Source organism: Scophthalmus maximus, chromosome 19, assembly GCF_022379125.1.
Source record: "Scophthalmus maximus strain ysfricsl-2021 chromosome 19, ASM2237912v1, whole genome shotgun sequence".
NCBI lineage: Eukaryota > Metazoa > Chordata > Actinopteri > Pleuronectiformes > Scophthalmidae > Scophthalmus > Scophthalmus maximus.
The window spans coordinates 19,120,532-19,141,405 of NC_061533.1; the positions used below are offsets into that span (position 1 = coordinate 19,120,532).

A 20,874-nucleotide genomic window follows, 5' to 3' on the forward strand; every position below is an offset into this window, starting at 1 on the left:
GTTTGAAGAGTTGCATTAGAGGGTTTTTTTATTTTATTTTTTTTTATGTAGTAACTTTCAGTTAAACGGTTTTATATAGGTCCCACATTTCATACATTTACCAAAAAACGATATGGTTTTAAATCTCCCCTCTGACACTTCCCTCTGGAGCTCTTGCAAAAACAGAACATTTTGTGTCAGTCGCAGTCAGTCAGTCAGTCGCAGAACCTCTTGTTGGATTGGCTGACTCTTGTCTGAGTCACGCGCAGCCAGGCCAACCACAGGTAATGAATTGTAGCCGATTACTTGGTAAAACTCAAATTCAAATGCGGATGGTCAGTCAGTGCGGAAGTGAGTCCAACAGACAATAAAATACTCACTAAAGCCCTCAACATTTTTCTGTCGTGTGGTTTGTTATCTCAGCAACAGAATGACCACGTGTGTTGTAACTTGTTAATAAGGGAAGGGAAATATAATAAGGGGCGAAATCTGTCACTCATTCACAAACATATTACTGGCAATTCAATTTCCATGTTGCATATCATATCTACCGCTGCAAATATTGTTTTTAAAGTAAAAACTCATTCAAATCCACTTAGTAAAAAATCTTTTTGATCTCGGTTCACCTAAATCAATTTGTTACGGAACTACAGGATTTCAAGAAAAGGCATTGGAAAAAAATAAAGTTCATTTCCAAAGCCTTCAATCATTACCACTTATATTTTATATATTCCTGTAGATCAGTGTTAGCAATTATTTCATGTGTTTTGACAGTATTCTCAGTATAAGTTAGATCGTTACAGTTTAAAAGTATTTTTGTCATCGCGTGAAAACAATCTTGATTAATTTGGGTATTTCCTGAGATGAGCCAAGGGTAACCCATTTAGGTGAACACAATTAAAAATATATTTTTAATTATATGAATATATACTTTTTCAACAGTGTGTTAATGTCATATTTTTTTTAAGTTGAACTTAAATAATAGTTTTTTAATTATTGTATTTAATGTACTTTAATTGTATATTTACTGCAAGTTCACTCCAACATACACTTGATCTAAGATAAACTTCATTATACTTCACAAAAGTACACTTTTCAAAATGTATTTTTAAATGTGTTCAAGTATGTTTTTTAAAAGTGTGCTAATTTCATCTAAGTTGCACTTACTTCAAAAAAATATTTTTTTCTTTAGTGTATGTTTGTGCTTTTATAGTATGTAAAAGTGTGTTCACACCGGACACGACTAAAATTTTTCGCATGAGTAGATTACATACAAAGTCGATGCAAAGATGCGTCTAGACGTGAATTCCGCGCCACTGACTCGGGCGGCGCGAATCAGGCTAAATTTGCGTCGCGTCCATCGCTCGAGTTGAAATATTTGAACTCGGGCGATATATTTGCGCGAAGGATTGTCGCTGTGTGTGCGTCGACGGACTGGGTTGATATTTGCATCATGACCGGGTAAAGAGGGAGAGGGCTCGGCAGAAAGTGAACGAGGAAGTTGGACACTAGCTAGTTAGCCCCAGTTAGCACAACCACTTTGTGTAGCTTCCCCAGCGACACTCCCGTCTGCCTTTTTGTCGTTCAACAGTTCACGTGTACGTGTGTGTGTGTGTCTTTGTCTTTGTCTGCGTTTTTTTGTAAAGATGAGGTTTGTCAGAGAAAGGGGAAGGGATTGAACGGGCAAACTTTCGCGCAAATAAAACACAAATAAGCACAAATGCACAAATGGGCTCATTTGTTTTTTGATGCAATGCGAAAATTCGCATCATGTCTGGTGTGAACGCACCATTAGTTTAAAAAAGTTATTTTAATTTAACTTAGCTTAGTATATTATTTTCAAAGTGTATTAATGTCTGTTTTAATGCCAAGCTTCACGAAATAAAGCTTCAAGAAATATCAACTTGAGTCATTTCAATTTACACAATAGGAACGGCGGTGTGCTAATCATGTAAAGTTGCTCGGCCAGGGACCCGATGGTTGCCGGTTCAATCCCAGCTTCTGACGGTGTATGAATGTGTATGAATGTGGCAGAAAAATGGGAAGTTAGTAGCAGTGCTGTATGAATGTGTGTGACTGGGTGAATGTGCAATGACTGGGTCAATATGACTAGAAAAGCGCTATGTAAATACAGACCATTTGTTTTCAGCACATGAAAGCATACTAAAATGCTTTCAGAAAATATACCTTTGTGAACTATTTCCATATTTCCAGCACATTTTAATTGTATTAAAAATGCAGTCAACTTGTGTTAAACAGTACAGTGACAGTATATTTTAAGTGAATTTATTTGTATTGGAAATGCACTATAAACTCTCTGTCAGTTTACCTTTTTTACATTTCATACTTCTGATGCGTTAAGTATATTTTAACACTAGTGTGCTATTTTGGTAAGTGAAAGTACACAAAAATAGAGAACAAATATGCTTTTAATGTATTTAAGCATGCCTTAAGTGCAACTCCCAGTATATTAAATACAACTTAAGTTGTTCCATTTTAACACAACTTCAAGTATAGTAATTTTAAACATACAAAAAGTAAACTTAAGCATATGAAATATACTTTTACAAAATCTATTTAAGTATATATTTTTTTCACTTGGGTGACTCAAGTTGAACGAAGTGTATTATAGAAGAGTATTTCTTGGGTGAAGCTTTGCATTAATACAGACATTAATACACTTTGAAAAGAATATACTAAGCTAAGTTGAATGAAAAAAACCTGTTCATCACTTTTTCAAAGTAAAGTATTGTCTAGTTCCCTCCTCAATGCAAATGTGTTTTCCTGATAAATAAACACATGACTTTGCTCTCTGCAAAAATGTCCCAATGTTTTTCAGAGCAGACGGAAACAGATTTGATGAAATTAGACCCATAGTTAGATCCAAATTGTGGCTCTGCTCACTGCAGGGACCACTCAGCAAGGGAGGCCAGGTGTGTTGAGATGTAAACATTGAGTTGTCTCCAGGCATTTTGACAAGCATACGGCTTGTTCCTAATTACATCTTTGTGTTGTCTATTGAATAAGTACCGAGTGCATTTTCTCTCATTCTGCACTGTGCCACCGAACAGCTTGTCTTTAATATTGCCATTCAAATTTCGCTCAGAAACTCCCTCCCAACAGATTTAGCTCACCGCATAGGCAAAAGAAACCCTGGCCTTCATTTACCTCCAATTAACCTCAGTTTAGCTTGGCCTTCAAGATGATTGGCTTTTATATCAAAGCCTATTCCACTTGAAGAAATGTCTGGTCTGGCGCCAATGCTGTCTCATTTCTCTAACCGGAACAGGAGAAATATTCAAATGAGCCTATTAAAAGAGACCCTGCAGTTGGGAAAGGTATAAAAGCAGCATTTGGTAAAATAAGTGGACTGGGTGGTTCAAGGCTTCCGGGGGGGTGGGGGGGCTTACAGAGTAAGGGATGTTGAAGAACTCAGTAGACCGAAGAACACAAATGGGCAGCCCTGCTTCCATTCAGAAGGAGATTCAGTCAATCTGAAAACAAACAGAAAAGATACAAGTCACATCCTCTTGCCTGCTCCTTGGCACTTATGCGCGCGAACTCTGACAAGCAATCTTTTGGCATCCTCTGTTATCGTTCCTGGCCTAACAGAAAGCAGAAGTCGTTCCAGCTGATAACGTGCAGGGAGAAGTATGGGTCCCACCGAAGGCAGTGTTGGGCAGGACTTACCAGCTCTGACATGTAATCAGGCAGCGCGTGCGTCTCAGTTGGCCACAGGGGTATCAGCAGCTGGACCCTAAGCGCCACAGCACACCGGGACCACAGACTTGTTCCTGCCTCCAGATGAGATGCCACATTCTGTGCATGTCACCTCAATCCACCTTGAACCCACACTTGTAAATTTAAGCAATTCAAGTTTCAGTCTCAGGTGATAGTGAATCACCGGGTGCCGTCCTTGGCTTGTGGAGCTTGCACTGAATAGTTAGTAAGCAGGTTCTCAGTTAAAGGGGCAGTTAGCGATTTTGGAGAGAGCTTGTTTCTTTCGTTGTTGTTGTTGTTGTTGTGATTTTGCTGCTCTGGACGGGTCGCAATCCCGCGACCTCTGGTATGGGAGACCGACGCACTAACCACTAGGCCAAAACCGAGTTGCAGTACCACCCTCTAGCACATCTCTTGATGATCAGTGATGTTTACAAACTGCACTGAGCTGAAAACCAAGATTTCTTTCCCGGTACACACACAAAATCAACAGCTAACTGACGGTTAGGAAATATTGCTGATTTTTACAAAACATGTATTGCTTTACAATCGCTTACTGCCCCTTTAAGCGATGACTTCTCTGCCTTTGGTACCAGGACCATATACATGATTTACTGTCATTAGAAGGCCTGGGTGCATAGCTACATGTTTTTCACACGTCATTGCAGCAAAGCAACAACAGCATGTCAGTCATGTCAGGTGAGTGGCTCATGCTGACGCAGTCAGACGTTTCAGACACTTTCCCGTCAGTCTATCATTGTGTGCTCTTCGCAGCCCCTGGATCATCCCGCCATCTCTGAATCACTGCGCTGAACATGCAAATGGATGCCATTATTGCTCTCTTTCTTTAATTAGTCCCTAGATTTCACGTCTGAGTGCTTCCAATTATGGATCAATGTCTCATTTCTGCAGACGGACCCCTGGGTGTGTGGAGGGAGTTTTTCCCGTTACAAAATGCTTTATAATTTCGCCTCTGCCAAAACAGCCGCTCTCATCACACTCCCTAACTGCTGATCAATGAAAAATTCTCCTGCTGTAAGCCTGCTGATATGAGTATTATGAGCACTGGTACGATTTTTATTTTTATTTTTGTATTAACATGATCATATTTCCACAAATTTACAGTTTGATTTAAGGAAGAGTCGGAATTTGTACTGTTGACGTGTGTATGGTGGATGTGATTTGTCAGGGAATAAAGGATGTGTGTTTGATATTGCACTTGTAATAATTTAGCACTGAGCTCATTAAGTGTTGCATCAGAGAGAGCTTAATTCTGCTTGATACTTAAGTGCACTCCTGACTTGGAGACAGTTGTATCCTGGAAGAAGGTGATGATCGCGCACTTTGAAACTGTAAAATGCTACTCATGTGTTTTAAAAATGGCTTTTTATGGTCCATGGGTTTGGTTCCAAGAGCCTGTGAAAGCTGCTCAGGGGTTTAATGAATCCAAAATATTAAATAATCTTACTATTAATTGACTTGAGATTTCACATGAGGTACTAATGCACACGTATTTTGGGAAGAGGGAAGCATTTTTTTCTTCATCTTTATATTTTTGTGTTTTTGCAGTGAATGAGCAGTCGCATACTCATCACATAATTTAAGACATATGCTCAAGCACAAGCAATCCAAAAATAACTAGAAGCAGGGCGGGGTGGAGGGGTCAAAGGGGAATGACGTCCAACAAAGGTCCCCAATGGACAATGCCTTAATGTGGCATGCACTGTCATCGGTTTTCTCCTCAATAACTAATTTTAATGTTAAACTACAGCCAGTGTGTGTCACGGACATTTGTTGCATCTCTGAATTCAAATGAATCTCTTGAGGACTCCCGAGAAAGTTAATGCTTCCATCTGTACATTTTACCTTTCCCATCCATGGGACACTATGCATTATGTCTGAGGTACAAGGCAAACATGCCCACACAGCCTCCGCATCTCTTCCCTACCAACACTGTAATTATCATAAACAAAGCGCCATGCGCACAAATCTATTTGTGTCTCAATGCATTAGTTATGGTGACTGTGTGTGCTGTCTGTTTGTCTATTACATTATTTGTTTTTTTGGATCCGATTTTAAGGAGCCGAAGTTAAATACACCTCATGTAGATCTTTGCATCCCTTGACAAGTAGTGTTCTCGTAGCATGCTGGCACAGATCACACCCTGCTGTTACTGCCAATTCAATATGTTGCTCTGTTGTCCTTGTTTACCACTGACCTGTGTGCAAAACACATGTTGTTAATATTGAGCTGATCCTTTTTCTGACTCTTTCACCCCTTTCTGTCCTCCCACCAGCGGATGGTGGGGTGGAGTCTAAGTTGCAATAGAGTACCATTGATCTGTTGGTCTGGGCCCCTCTGGTCAATGACTCCCGTGTATTCTCCAGGTTCTGTTGCCATGCCAACGGTAGCAGAGCTGAAAGGAGCCAGGTTTTTTGTGGGTCTTTAAGGACGTTTCTGAGGAGCACAGGCGCTGCCAGTGTCACAGCACCTGCAGGTGCGAGGCCAGGCCCAGACTGTCACACCCGCAGATCAACCAAGGAGAGCATCCATAGGGGGGAGGAGGGATCGTTTATCTGCACAAACGTTTGCATCACTGCCCCAGGGCTCAGTGTCTGCTGCCCCCTAGTGTGTGTGTGGCGGGCCAGCAGCTTTTCTGTTTAGTGTCTGTTATCCATCCTTGAGACGATTGGTTTGATGTGGGGAAAATTGAGTGTAGCTGTCAGGACAAGTAGCAATTTATTATATTGCAATTTGCTATTTAGATAGCTTTCCTATGAATTTGACGGATATAGAGTGCAACTGACTGGGAAGTGATGTCTGCAAAAAGGTCTGAGGTCACTGCTGATGATAACAGCCGTTATTAGGGATCCATTACACTGTGGAGCCTACTTCAGCTGATGGACTCTAACGACGTTGCGCCGCAGAAAAGCATTTAGCTTTGATTACACCATTGTTGGCATGGTGCATTTAATTAACTCCAAGATGAGAGGTTGATGTCTGGAAGTATGCCACTGTCTGAGCCTGGCCTAACACACTGACTGTGCCCCGTTTCCCTCGAGGCAGTCTGGAGCAGGTTAAGAAACAAATGATATGATGGGAAATTAACCTCCAGATACTCTTTTACCTTTTACATCCAATGTCCTTCCTCTCTTTAGACCTCCCAACAAATTAATATAGCATGATTGTGCGGAGACACTGTATGTCTCTATGTCACAACAGCCTTAATTTGAATGTCTTTGGACTGTGCGAGGAAGCCAGACTACACGGTTAAAACATCAATCAAACATACATTTTCAATGTGTGTGTGTGTGTGTGTGTGTGTGTGTGTGTGTTTGTAAAATACTGTGTTTTTAGTGTAGATGCAGACCAACCTGCCAACTAAACAATTTTATTGAAGTGCCAGATAACTGCAAGATTTCCAAAAAAACAAATCAGTGACAACATTTCCTCTGTGTCTAAATTGAAACAGAATATGGCAGATAGAAAGACTGAATTAGGGAGGGAGCCGAGGAGAGAGATGGAGAGAGAGAGAGAGAGAGAGACAGTGAGAGCACACTGTGTGAGAGCTGAATATTTTAGCTGATGAAAGCTGCAGAGCACTGTTAAGCTAATCAGAAATTTGATCCCCTTATTGGGTTTGATCCACACAAGCCAGAAGCCCTCGGTTTGTGCCGAGGCTTCATTATAACCGTATAATTAATAGTCCTCAGCCCTTTTCTTTGTGTGCATGTTAGAAAGGGGAAAAGAATAAATGATTAAATTTAAAGGGAGTCTGATGCTTTTCAAAAGTGGGTTTAAATGTAGGCACTGTAGGTTATTTGAAATGTAGCAGCCTGATCTTTTTTTTTGATAAATGAAAATTACATTCATAGAATTAATTCTTGGCAATTTGAAGAACAAAGGAGTTAAATGTAGAACACCTTTTTGAAAGCGTACTTCTCATTGCATTATGATATTATTATTTATTTATTTTTTGGAACATTGTCTTCATTAAATTGTCCAGAGAAAAAGAGAGAGAAATGAGTGGACAGAGAGATTATAAATGTGCAGCAAGCGTCCAAAAACATGACATGAACTTTGAACATTGAGGTCAGCTGTGCCCCATAGAACACTCGTTTAGTTTAAGTGTTTTTCCTAGTCATTTTGCAAAAGAAGACAAACAACACATTGGACACACGCAGAAGTATTCAGATATAGTAAAAATAATCAATTACTGTTCTTAAGTTGTGCATTTAAATAATATGCATGTAAAAATATGGAAGTATTATCATCTTAAAAATAAACTTAAACTGATTCATGTGAGCTGCACGGTGGTGTAGTGGTTAGCACCTTCGCCTCACAGCAAGAAGGTTCTGGGTTCGAATCCCGGTTCAACCAGGGCCTTTCTGTGTGGAGTTTGCATGTTCTCCCCGTGTATGCGTGGGTTCTCTCCGGGTTCTCCGGCTTCTTCCCACACACCAAAGACATGCAGAATGGGGTTCATTGGAGACTCTAAATTGACCGTAGGTGTGAATGTGAGAGTGAATGATTGTCCGTGTCTGTATGTGGCTGCGATAGGCTGGCGACCTGTCCAGGATGTACCCCGCCTCTCGCCCAATGTTAGCTGGGATTGGCTCCAGCGACCCCCCGCGACCCTTAAATGGATAAAGCGGTAGACGATGAATGAATGAATGATGATTCATGTGAGTATTATATATTTATATGTTGTCTTATTGGATTATAATTGATTCATACATATGATTTATGAATGTGTACACACAACCTGGTATCACGGTCAGGAGAGTAAATGTAACTACTTTATCTACTGTCAGGTATATAAATCTATATCAAAGCAGCAGATTTTATCATTTGATCATATCTTTTGATATAAAATCTTAATCTGTGAATAAACTTTGAGTAAAGTACGGTGGATAGCAGTGTGAAGAAGAGGAAAATGGAAATTAAACTACATAAAAACACAAAACTGTACACTTAAATCTCAGACTGAACTGTCAGCCATCGAGTTGTACTGTGGGTGATGTGTGTGCCAGATTTTGACAAAGAGAAGCATGCATGAAATGAAAAAGACGTTAGCTCTCTTGTTCTGCTATCGTTTTCGAATCTTTTATTTTTTTAACTGTCTATTGTGACTGTGACAATGACATACAGTAGGAGTGTGATGCTAAACTGGTGAACAGTTTCATCACTGAGGTCAGAAGTTGTATTGACCTCAGGGTTAACTTGACAATAAGATTTGTGAAAATAACTCTCATAGTATTACGAAACTTAAGCAAACACATTTTTCCTAAAATGCATCAACCTGTTTTGTAATCCTGTTTAACATCAGCAGCCGTAATTATGGTATGGCACAACAGCGTAGAATGTCCCCAAGAAGAATTTGTGTGCCAAAACACAGATGTGGCAGAAGATTTATGCTTCTATGTTGTAAATCTTAAAAGGCCGCAGCAGATTCTACCGTTTTCATCACACTCCTACATATCCAACATAACCTTTAAACAGAGTGCGTCTCTTAACAACCCTGTCATATCTATTGCCTCTATTTTTGTTCTGCCAGTTTAGAAGTGTGTGTAAAAGAATGTTGTAAATCAGAGGTATTGGTTTAGGGTCTCCGAGGAAATGATAGCAGCACAAGGGTGTGCTCCAGCGTGCTTGATTGTATCCCTGGTGTTTCCCTCCAGCCTTCATGTACAGGAAACGCTTTGACATGTTTGAAAGACAGAAATTCTGCACATGCACATTGATCCATCTAGAAACACTGCATGCATATACAAATATGTCCAACACAAATCCATACATTTAAAGGCAGCTCAGCGTTGAAGTTTAATAAAATGTGGACAAACTGCCATACTAGCGAGTTATTGTTGGGCCGTGGGCGCTGTCAGCAGGCACTTTGTACTGAAGGATCTTTACAGCTTAGATCCTGGAGAAGATGGAACGAGCACTCACAGGCTTCAGGAACAGTCAGGTAAAAGGCGAAAAGGTTTGACGTTTCTCTTTTCTCACATTGTGTCTAACCCAGGGTGAAATTTTATGATGACACTTTTATAACCAAGACACCCGAAGTCGGTTGGAAACCCTTGAACGTGTTTCTCGACTTTTGAAAAACCAACTTACTATGTAAGGACCTCTGTTTGTGTACTTTCTCACTTTTTACCCGACGATGATCACCAGCACATGGAGCACCAGCAGAGCACAAGCTTTTCACTGAATTATATTCATTCAGATTCAGTCTAAATGAAAACACTGAAAGAGGTGTTATTACTATACGTTCAAACCATCTCATGCCTGCATCTTCTCTCTTGTACTTTTGACTTGAAGGTTTCTGCATTCTCGGTCAATACCGCGCTCTCTCATCTTGCCCTAACCCTTAGCCCAGTACACACAATATATCTCTGCATAACCATGAACCGCGAAAGCCACAGGGGTAGCTACACCTCGCTGACATTTATCACTATTATTCTCTTTCCTGTCTCCCCTTTATTTTACAGTATTTTACAGTGTCCAAGTGGAGTGTACACCTTTTTCTCCTTCTGTCGCTATCTCTCTTTGCATTCTGGACATGGCTGAATTGAAAAGGTCTGCTGGGTGTAGGCGTCTGAGGGGTGTTTTTCCTCCCACACTCACTCCCAGCTCTGCAACAGGAATATAGAAATACTAATGCACTTTCCATACCTGCTATGGGCTCTAACTTGCAGAAGTTTGACTCCTTCAGTGTGGCTCTCTTATCTCCGCCCACAAAATCTTCTGTGAATTTAGCGCATTATTAAATATTTAACTACTTGTAAGTATCCATGGAAACTGCGGTCCAAATGCGTTGCTCCTCCCCTTTGCTTCTCTGATTGATGCTGTATCGTTTCCTGTTGTCTACGTTGACATTAAGGCTTTTGAATGCGTTCATGATACAGCAAATTCAGGCTCTGGGTGATTTTCTGTGATTGCAGAGAAGAAAATGTGACTGCTTTCCAGTCAGGTCTCCCTCTGCAAAGAGATGATGCTTCATGCTGTGACCATTTCTGCGCTTTCTCAGAAATCAGACCTACAAAGAGGCTCTGACCTCTGAGGGGGATGCTCATTCCGAAGCGGCCCGGGGTAATTTACCTCTAATGGGCTCCCCTCGGGCTGCAAAATGAAATTCATCCACAGTTTAGAAAAATCTGTCATGGGGTTCACACGTTGTTCATTCTGATGAGCCAGACTCTAGTGTCTGACTCAATAACATTAATTCCTCCCAATTAAGTAGCGTACTGTTATAGTTGCCATATTATATGGGACGTCTAACCAAATGTTAATGTATCTGTCCATCATTACATCCCATTTAACTTCCATCCATTTATGGACAAAGCATCATTAACTGTTAAACATTTTTCAATGTTTTCTGAACCAAAAAAATAATAATTGAGTAGATAGTCACCAGATTAATTGAAATTAATTAATACTGAAAATAAATGGCACTGAAATCCTTTTTTAAACTGTATAGATATTGTTTCACAGTTTCTTACAGTTAAGAAAGTGCCTTACTCATTGTTGCACCACTTATTTTTGCAGCAGATGGTTTACATTGTTTGTTGATAACTTGACACAAATACATAAATCAAATTTAAACTTACAAATGGCATTGTGCTTATGACAAACTATAAGTGAATAGAAAAGGGGTGTCAGACTTTTAGAGTCTGTGGTACACGTATGCATAGCAAGTGTGTGTGTGTGTGTGTGTGTGTGTGTGTGTGTTTGTGTGTGTGTGTGTGTGTGTTCGTGTGTGTGTGTGTGTGTGTGTGTGTGTGTGTGTGTGTGTGTGTGTGTGTGTGTGTGCGCGCGCTTCATTGTGCTGACTGGTTTATTGCTGTTCCAGGTGACAGAGCATGAGTACAGCAGAGTTTCAGGGTGCTGTTTTCAAGCACCACTGAAGCCACAAATTTGATTATTTTTTCCCTCCACAAGTAGTTTAGAGTTCAGCCCCCCCCCCCTCACACGTCATGTGCACACACACACACACACACACATACACACACACACACACACACACAATAACACTGCCGCCTCAGATTTGGACACCATCTCCTCTGGTTCCACCAGCCTGCACTATGCATCTTCTTCTGCCATTATGTTTCCATTCAACATCTCTTGTTACAGTGATCAAGCAGCGTTACGTGTTGCTCTGCTGATGTTTTTTATGGCCCTTTGTGGTATGTACTCTACTGTACATCTTACTCTAGTTCTCTTATACATAAAACATACACACAGCTCCAAATGCTTTGCCAGACAAAAGGGCCAAATCATTCTGTTTTTCTACTGTACTGTTACATCCCCGAGGATATCTAGTAATACTTGATCTACAAGTTGAAAAATAAAGAAAAGGGCCTGGAAAATGTCTTGGCTAAACTTTATTTTTCCCCCTGTCTATCTCTCTCTCTTATTCTCTAAACATCGTTGGGTGAGACTGAGGACACAGATTCTATCACATCAGGGGGAGATTGAACTAAGAGTCATAATCACAGAGTAAGTTTGATAATGGAACAATAGAAGCTCTTTCAATTAAATCGCTTTCTCTAGAGAAATCTGTTGTGTCCTGTGTGTGTTTATCCATCCTTTCTTTAACCTTCTTGCAGACAAATTTCAATCGCTCTCTGGCATTCTCTTACTGAGAGCGTTACAGTTTTTGTCTAATTAGTGAAGACAGAAGTTTAACAATAGATTTGTGTGCACACAATGCATGTCAGATTGCTGATAACACATTATGAAGGATATTGAAAAATATTATTCTAATAATATATGGAATGTTGTGCCTAAACTTTGTACAAAAGATCGATACCACACTCTTATGTGTCATATGTTAAATATAATGTGATCTTAGAAGCACCGATCCTCACCTCTAAAGCTTGTTAGATAATAAGTTAAGTTAATAACATTTAATTTAACCCTTTTTTTTTTACAAGTTTTACAGGGGATACAGTATTCTTAGCTGTGAACCATGACTAACCTTTTCCCCTTGTTTTTATATACCAGGCAAATACAATATATGAGAAGGAATTAATCTTCATGTCTAACTGAAATCAGTGCAGATCTAAAAATGTTGACCTCTTTCTTTTAATCTAGAAAAGTAATTGATGCTAAAAACATGATCAATAGTTGCAGTCCAATCGCAAGCAAATCAATATTCACAGCACACATCAAATCATACACATAATTTATACGGGGTTTGTGAATATTTATATATTTTATTTTTTGCTTAATGGTACACAGAAATGGCAAACGTCTGTGGGGAAACCTTTGATAATGCAAAGTCAGGAGGCAAACAAGCTTTATAGCAGAGGTGGGGAATATTTTTGCCTATCGAAGGTCATTTCAATTTTTATAACATCGTCTTTGGGACATACTAAATTATTGAGCACATATCACACCAACCTCCCTGATGTGATGACTGGAACTGCTTCTCTTTGATGAGGCATCTGATGTCAGATGGTAGTGATGATGATGATGATGCTCGCAACTGGTTTCAACCAAAAACAACTTGTTCAAAACGTCACCTTTGATATTGCCATGCATGGTTTTGCAAAGACAGTCATCTTTCCATCTTATCAGACTCGGCATGTGATCTAACGGACAAAAATGTCTAATCCGGAGGTGTTTATGATGTCTGATGTTATCACAGGTCAGAGCGCTGCCCATGGTAGTCAGGTATTTTATGTTATTTTCTTTTATCGCGGAAAGAAATTAATTGCGGTCATTGCTCTCAAATGGTCTCATGGGCTGTTTTTTAGGGCCGGATGGTCCCGACCACTGGCTTTATAGTAATATCTTAGCAATTTAGTAACAGCAATTCTAGCTCTTCAATGCCAGTGGTGTGTCATTTTCATTATTCATATCAATGGGCTTAACATTGTCATGTTGATTTGATGTATAAACAAATGCTGCATATAGCATAAAAGCTATGCACAGATAAATTTGTGTCCCACAGATCTGCTGGTGTCATTGTGATTCATGAGCATCCCGGACATGGCTAGACAGCCTCCTCTCAGCCACCTCTGTGCTATTCTCAGTGAGTCAACCGTCTCGGGCAGCATCTTGTCAAGTGTGATTTCCTCCCAACTCCGGTCTCTAAAGCCATAGGTCCAGCTGCTTCCAACTTTCGGGCCTGTAATCTACTGAGCCCCTCTCTGTAGCCTTTGGCTGCCCCCCGGTCATCTGTCTGGACTCTGATTTAGTCAAACCACGGGTAGTTTGCTGATAATTATCAGGCTACGGCCAGCAGTGGGGCACACATCCACAGGCCCTTTATTGCTAATTGAATTAGGCCTCGTGCTGGAGCTGACGGAGAAAAGAACAGTTTCCCCCAGTGAGCCATGTGATTAGCAGACATGGACAGGGGACCTCGGGATGGCATGCTGGTGTACACGGTGGACGTGTCTGACTCAGTGCCTGAGTCACAGTCACCCTGACACCGCTGTTCCTGTCACATTTGATTTTATTACCTGTCAATGGGGCTCAAGTACGAGTGAAAAATCTAAAGTGGACTTTCTTTGTAAATATAAAATATCTTTGATTATTCTTCCCTCTTTTAGCCATTTGCTTTACATCTTATTGGCCTGTTAAGACATACAGTCAGCAGCAGCTTTGGCTTTCAATTGTCAACCATTTTCTCTATGAACATTGCATTTATTATAGTCTCAGCCTTGTGCATTGAAACTCATCCTTTACCTGAATTGCAGTCAAACAGAGCTTCTCCATGCACTGACATATTTCCCATTCATTCCCCTGGAAAGGTGTCATCTTTTGAGGAAAACGAATGGCCTTGGTGAAGTGATGGTGCGCATTTCTCCATATCCCTTTGCTCTTGTCCTTGATCTAATCCACGATACTCCGATCCTATTTCGTTCTTTCCTTGTTATATTGCTGTCATCTTTTCAGGTCTTCTGTTTGAAGTTGGAAAAAAACCAAACTTAGTACATGTCTGAATGCTAAAGTGAAGCAGCAGGACTATTTTTACACTCACACCATACAGTACATGCTAACAACCTCAATATTTTGTCGGCACCTTTCTTGTGGGAAGAAATAGTAAAAAACTCATAAAATTCATAAAATTCACAGCTGCTATTAAACTCTGGCAACTGGATTGTGCAAGTAGGGAAATAATTGACATCTATGAAAGGAAAGGAGGAAAAAAAAAAAGGGGCTAATAACAGACAACTTAACATTGTGAAAGTCTTGAGCGTCGCTCCTGTATGTGGGAAGTGTGTGTACAGCACAATCAAACCTTTCTGCTGCACAGTCTCTTCCATTCGCCTGCCTGTCGAACGCCGTGTGTCAACAGCAAAAATGGTGCCTGCGCTGTACAAACTAGGCCATTTGGGCTGAAGGCTGAAACAAGTCCTATGTGATGCTTGGTGACTGTGGAGCACTCAGAGGTTTATTTCTGGACGCTCAGTAAATCATCTGTTAGCCCTGTTTGCCTGATGAAGCTCGTAGATTTACCGGTCTGCCAGCAGAGCTGAGCATCTGTCTTTTTCCAAAGTATTGTAGGATAGTTATGTAAGCCCACGGTGTCATACTACGCCTTCGACGGCTCGGTACAAGTTATGTGGTTGTCATCTTAATTATTTATACTCACCTCTGTTGGATATGAAAATTGGGTTGTTGTGTTCTGCAGCGCAACAAATCCTTCATTCTCACAGAATTAAATTGAGTAATATGCGAATGATGTCAGACCTATGTGAATATGAGAGTGAACATAACATTTTCTATTATTTATAGTTTTGCTGTTTTCAGTCCCCTATTTATAATTTAGGATGTTATACATCTGCTCTGCTTTCTTACCAAAATGTACCACGTATGTATTATATCTCTTTATGGTAAAGTTAGCTTTGCTTCATACTACAATGAGCTTTAAAGGTTCTTTTTTTTCCTGTTGTGTGTTTTGCATTGTTTTCCATGTTACAGGCACGTGCACCCTCCTCTAACAAAAGACCATGAGGATGTATTCATCTCTCCCCCTCTGTGTCTCTCCCCTCTTCACCATGCTCAAATTACAATACGTTGTTTTGGTGTCGGTGTGCCACAGAGACCATGCATGAAATTTATTGGCCCAGAGTCCCCGCCATTTGACATGCAAGACATGGCTAACAGATTTTGTGCCATTTCCCATCTCTTCCGGCTCCTGAGCAGAGCTGACCTTTCCTGCCTCCAGGCTATATTTAAACCCTGAGCACCAGAGACTTATGGCGCCATGGGAAATTTTATTATCAGTGCTCTCCATTTGTCTGACTTAATTCAGGCTTGCTGTAGATTGTGCTGAAGCATGCCGTATATTTACACTCTGCTGGGGCAAACAAGGGCACCGGTGACAAACCCGACCATCAACATCTTAGCGGGGGTGACACCTGGTGAGGCATTCCTTTGAACTGCTCTGAGGAGCAGACATTATAGCTCTTTCTTAAAGTGCACATCACCTGGGGACAGGAATAAGGGGAATGAAGAAAAAGAAAGTGATATTATTCCATGAAGTGGAGGGGTTGACCAAAGAGTCAAGCACAAAGCGACTTGACATTTTCAAGAATCTCAGTAGGTAAAATGTCACAAATTTCAGCTGCAGACACATTCATCAGCCTTTACCGTTTGTCGTCATTATAGCAGTAGGTTGAATGAGCTAACAGACACACATGAGCACCCGCATACACACACACACACACACACACACACACACACAAGCACACTATTTTTGCCCAGCCATCTGCTAATCCATCCACTGATACTCTCTTTTGCTGCACTCTGGCAGGTCTGAGATGGGAGTTCAGAGGGTGCTCCAGGTGGATCTGAAAATGGAAAGCTTCCCGGAGCCGTTGGGCAGCCGCTGGATGGCCTGGCAGGTCGAGTACCCGGCCAGTCGCACCACCACAAAGGAGGCGGAGACGGAGATCCGACTGGCGCAGGAGGACCTGGCAGGCATCGTGCCCCTGGCCATGGTGAGTGATGCCACTTCCAGCTGACTGCAACACCTAAATAGTTGGCTGCACACGCATCACTCTGAATGTGAAATGGGGCATCTTGATATTATAGAACACCATATTCTATTAATTCTACACCGTGAATCACCATTTGCAAATGTTTGCTTTCAGCACATGGATAAAATACTTTGCATTGGAAATGGCTCAGACTTTTAAGCGTGACCGATGGCAGCCTGAAGTAGAGAGATGAACATGAGATACATGTTTTGTACAGATTTATTGGGTCAGGTTAGGTTACACCAAGTATTCTCTCACAAAATAAAATAAATCAAAATTGAAATAGCAAGCAGGATATTTGCTTTTACGTCATGTGAAGGAAAATACTTTTGATAATAACGCATTTATATTAATAAAACATTACCATGCATAAGTGCAGGGTATTTTAATTTCTGCTTCTTTTCCACTATATTTCATTAATTACATTAATCTGACAGCTGTGCTTAGTGGTTTCTTCTTCAGATTAAAACTAACTTTTAAAATAGAATCTATAATAATACATGTACATGTACAATAAACTTCTTGAAATGTCTACAGGCAAATACTTTTGTATCTGATTAGTACAATAGTAACAATAGTTTTAAATGCTGGTCCTACACCAACCGACCCATATAAATCGGTCGCGTGTGAGGTGCCACCCAATTCTACACTCACCAAATTAAAGATATCCCTCTCAAGTTAAAATGACTAGCTGTAACAATTTGTAATTTTTGTAATTTATTCATTTTAGTGTCATGCACCAAAATGTGCCCAGTCTACATGGTCTTACAAGACACTACAAACATAACAAGTACAGTAGCAGAATCACAACAAAAGAACAGATACACCTTCGTACATGCCAGACTGTCAAAACCAACAAATTAGAGCACAAACCCTCTCAACATGTGAAACATAACTTTGGCATTGACTGTGCCATCAAACATCAAACACAAAGTGCTCACCCGCGTTGCTAAAAGTGTTAATAAAAAAAAGAAGGGGAAAAAAAGGTACATATACTCCTTCAGGTTAATGAGTATCTTTTATCTTTGACACCTAAAATTTCAATAGAGTACTTGTATGAATGTAGTAAATGGTCAGAGTTCATCCTTGAGATGATGGAGAGGGTTCTTCTCCATGAGGAAGGTTTAATTCTGACATGAGGAACGATTAATGCAGATAACAAAAATAACACATGGTGTATTTCAACTCATGAGACACCACCAACTTTGTTTCTTTCCTTAGGTAGACATGGAATTCAATGTAAATTACTAGGTTCTACAAGAAATGGCTTTACAGGTACTTGTGCATTGACCTTGACCTGTACACTAAGATCATCTTTGATGAAGCAAGGATCTCAGTGATGACATCTATGAATTCCCAAGGTGGGAGCATGCCATGCATAGTTACTGCAACATTTTAATCGTATATTGATACTTAAACGTAGGATCTGAATCCTTCTTCCACCATTGGTGCTTTGATACAGAAGTCAGAGCTGTAATGTAGGTCTGTGACTGCAGAGTGTGTTGAGGAGCAGGGCAGGAGAGCGTCTGTAGCTCCCAGCATGCCTCAGATGGCGTCTGGAGGGTGGCTCTGGATTGAGGGTTAGCCTGAAGCCGTGTCTCCCTCAGAGTGGCAGAGTTACTCCGTTGTGTAGATTTACCAAAGCTCTCCCTGTAGAGCGTCACATAGAGAGCCGTTCGTGCATCTCCACAGCGTTGCTCAGTGACCTGTAGAGCAACCACTTCAGATTTAGATCAAGACCATTCAGGTGAAAGAAATGAGCGACATCAACTTGTGTTGACTAAAGAGAAAGATGTGCTTTCACATCAGCGCTGGTTACTAAGAACAGAGATTGCATTCATTTCTATTTTGGTGCTTCAGAATCTGCATAATACAGACCTGACTGTTGTTTCAATATTATTCTGTAAGTATTGCTCGTAGCTGTGTAGATGATAGACGCCTGTGGGCGGCTGTTCCTGGATTCAGAAGAATGTGGCACATCCTCACCCACTGATCCTTTCTCAGGATAATTGAAGCTATGTGTCCAATGCTGCTGTATTGTTTGAGTTCCTTCTCTCACATCCTATTCATGTCACCAATGTATCAACAGCCTGCTTGCCTTGCTCGAGGAATATATAGTTAGCACCTTCCACTGGCAAAACCCCCCCAAAAAAACTGCATATCCAACTGACGATTTGCATGATTATCTCGCAAAGGCTCTACTTGCAAAAGAGATTCAGCCAAAGAATAAGCTTTAGCCTGCTCCCTTGACAACACATTTTAAAAGACATGTTTATCATAAATGATGATTTAATTTCATGTGGCTTGCATACATTTATAGAAGGCAATACATCCTCTAATGTTTCTGCCAAACAAATCTGTAAATGAGTGCAACCCCTCCAAAGTCTAGCATGTAATCATCAATCAATCATAAAAGTGTCGGCTTTTTCACTCTGATTATTCTGCTCACTTTTCATGGAAGTCTGTGATTTTATGGCTCACTATAAATCACATTGGGTTTTGTTTTTTTCACAGTGACAGAAATCCAGTTCCTGTTAACCTGATATTGCAATTATTTGCTTAACTTGGCTAAATCAATTAGGGACAGGATAATTTCGGCTAAAGCAGCACAAGAGATAAAGATGAATCATGTCTCATGTGTATTATATAGATGGAACTATTGTGTGTGTGTGTGTGTGTGTGTGTGTGTGTGTGTGTGTGTGTGTGTGTGTGTGTGTGTGTGTATCTTTATCTGTATATGTTTATCTATCTTTATATTGTCAATGTTAGACATTTGTAGAAAAAGTAGTTGATTTGGGCATTGTTCATTTTATTTTTAGTGCATCTCCTTCTCCTCCTCCTTTTCAATGTACTTAACACACAATAAAAATACAGTACATGCAGACACTTTCTGAACACACTAACTCTGACCCATTTTCTCTCCACACACACACACACACACGTTTTTTTACAATCTGCATGTACTAGTATGAAAGATACACACAAGGGGAAGGTTGAATTAGATTACTTGGGATCACTGTGACATGAAAGGCCCACAGATAAGTTCCTCTCCCTCCCCCTGTGCTAAAATCCTGGCTGATAGAGAAGAGGAAGTAAGGTAATGCAGGAGAAGTGCTGTCAACAGACACAGCAGCCTCTCTCCACCAAAAGGAAAACAAACTAACCCCCTAACCCATGCAGCTATTCCGTTAGAAAACAGGTCACTGTGCGCTGAACTCAAGTCACTAAGTAGTGACTGAGCGGTGAAGACGGAACTGTAGCAGACATGAAATGTGTATGTGTGTGTGTGTGTGGGGGGGTCCACTTGCCAGTAACAAAGAGGCTCACATGGTAGGATACAGTGATTTTAAGACTAGGGTAGGATTTTAACTTCACAGTCCAAAAGCTGAATTACTGTAAGGTGGCGATCTCCCTGTGCAATATGGGAATATTAATAATTGAAAAATCACTAAGCTTCTTTTCTCTGAGCAAACAATAGTAATTAATCTTTACTCAGATTTGTGTATCAGGCGTTTAATGAAGATCCTAGTGATCTTCTTATCTCATCTGGTTTTTAGCTGCTGAACACTACGAAGAAACATAACTTCAGTAAGAAATTACTGGACTTTGTGAAGAAAAAGCAAATGGCTATCTGCTATTGCTTCATGGAGCTTTTAAAGAACTATAATTGTCTACAGCTGCTTCTGTAGTCAGCCACAGTATTGTACCTCCACACAAACGTGAACTGAAAGCCTTTTCCCGTGGATTATATTTGATGCCATTTTTGTGGTTATTGTTTTTTTTTTTGCAATAAAGGAACATGTTTATGATAAGTAATGTTGGCAATAAATCAAGGTCACAGATGAGAGAAAGAGGAAAAAGAAGAGAGGGGGATAAACTGACTTGGAGGTAAAAAGGAGGGTGTTTTCAGAGATAGTGTGGAGAGAGAAACACGTGGGGAACTTCTCCAATCTTTTTTAATCAAGTTGAGAGGGGAGACTTCACAGAGCATGCTGAAAGCATCTGTTGACACAACAGCTCTGTGGTTTTGTTCTAGAAAGTCCTTTCATCTGTAATTAGCGCTAATTAGTCTAAGAAGCTCTTCTGTATTTTTTCATAATGGAAAAGCTGCTGCAAATGTGTTCTGACCAGAAATAATCCCATAAACTGAATAAGGATCCATAACCGACCATGTCGC

The 20,874-nt window shown here is 40.4% G+C and overlaps 1 protein-coding gene across 1 annotated transcript in view; it reads left to right on the forward strand.

Moving 5' to 3' along the window:
* Positions 1 to 20,874, forward strand: part of si:dkeyp-14d3.1 (transmembrane protein 132C) — a 119,737-nt gene that overhangs the window by 72,205 nt on the left and 26,658 nt on the right. The window contains exon 4 of the mRNA XM_035641034.2: positions 16,472 to 16,658. Coding sequence (XP_035496927.2) covers positions 16,472 to 16,658 — 187 coding nt within the window. The remainder of the gene's footprint in view (positions 1 to 16,471; positions 16,659 to 20,874) is intronic.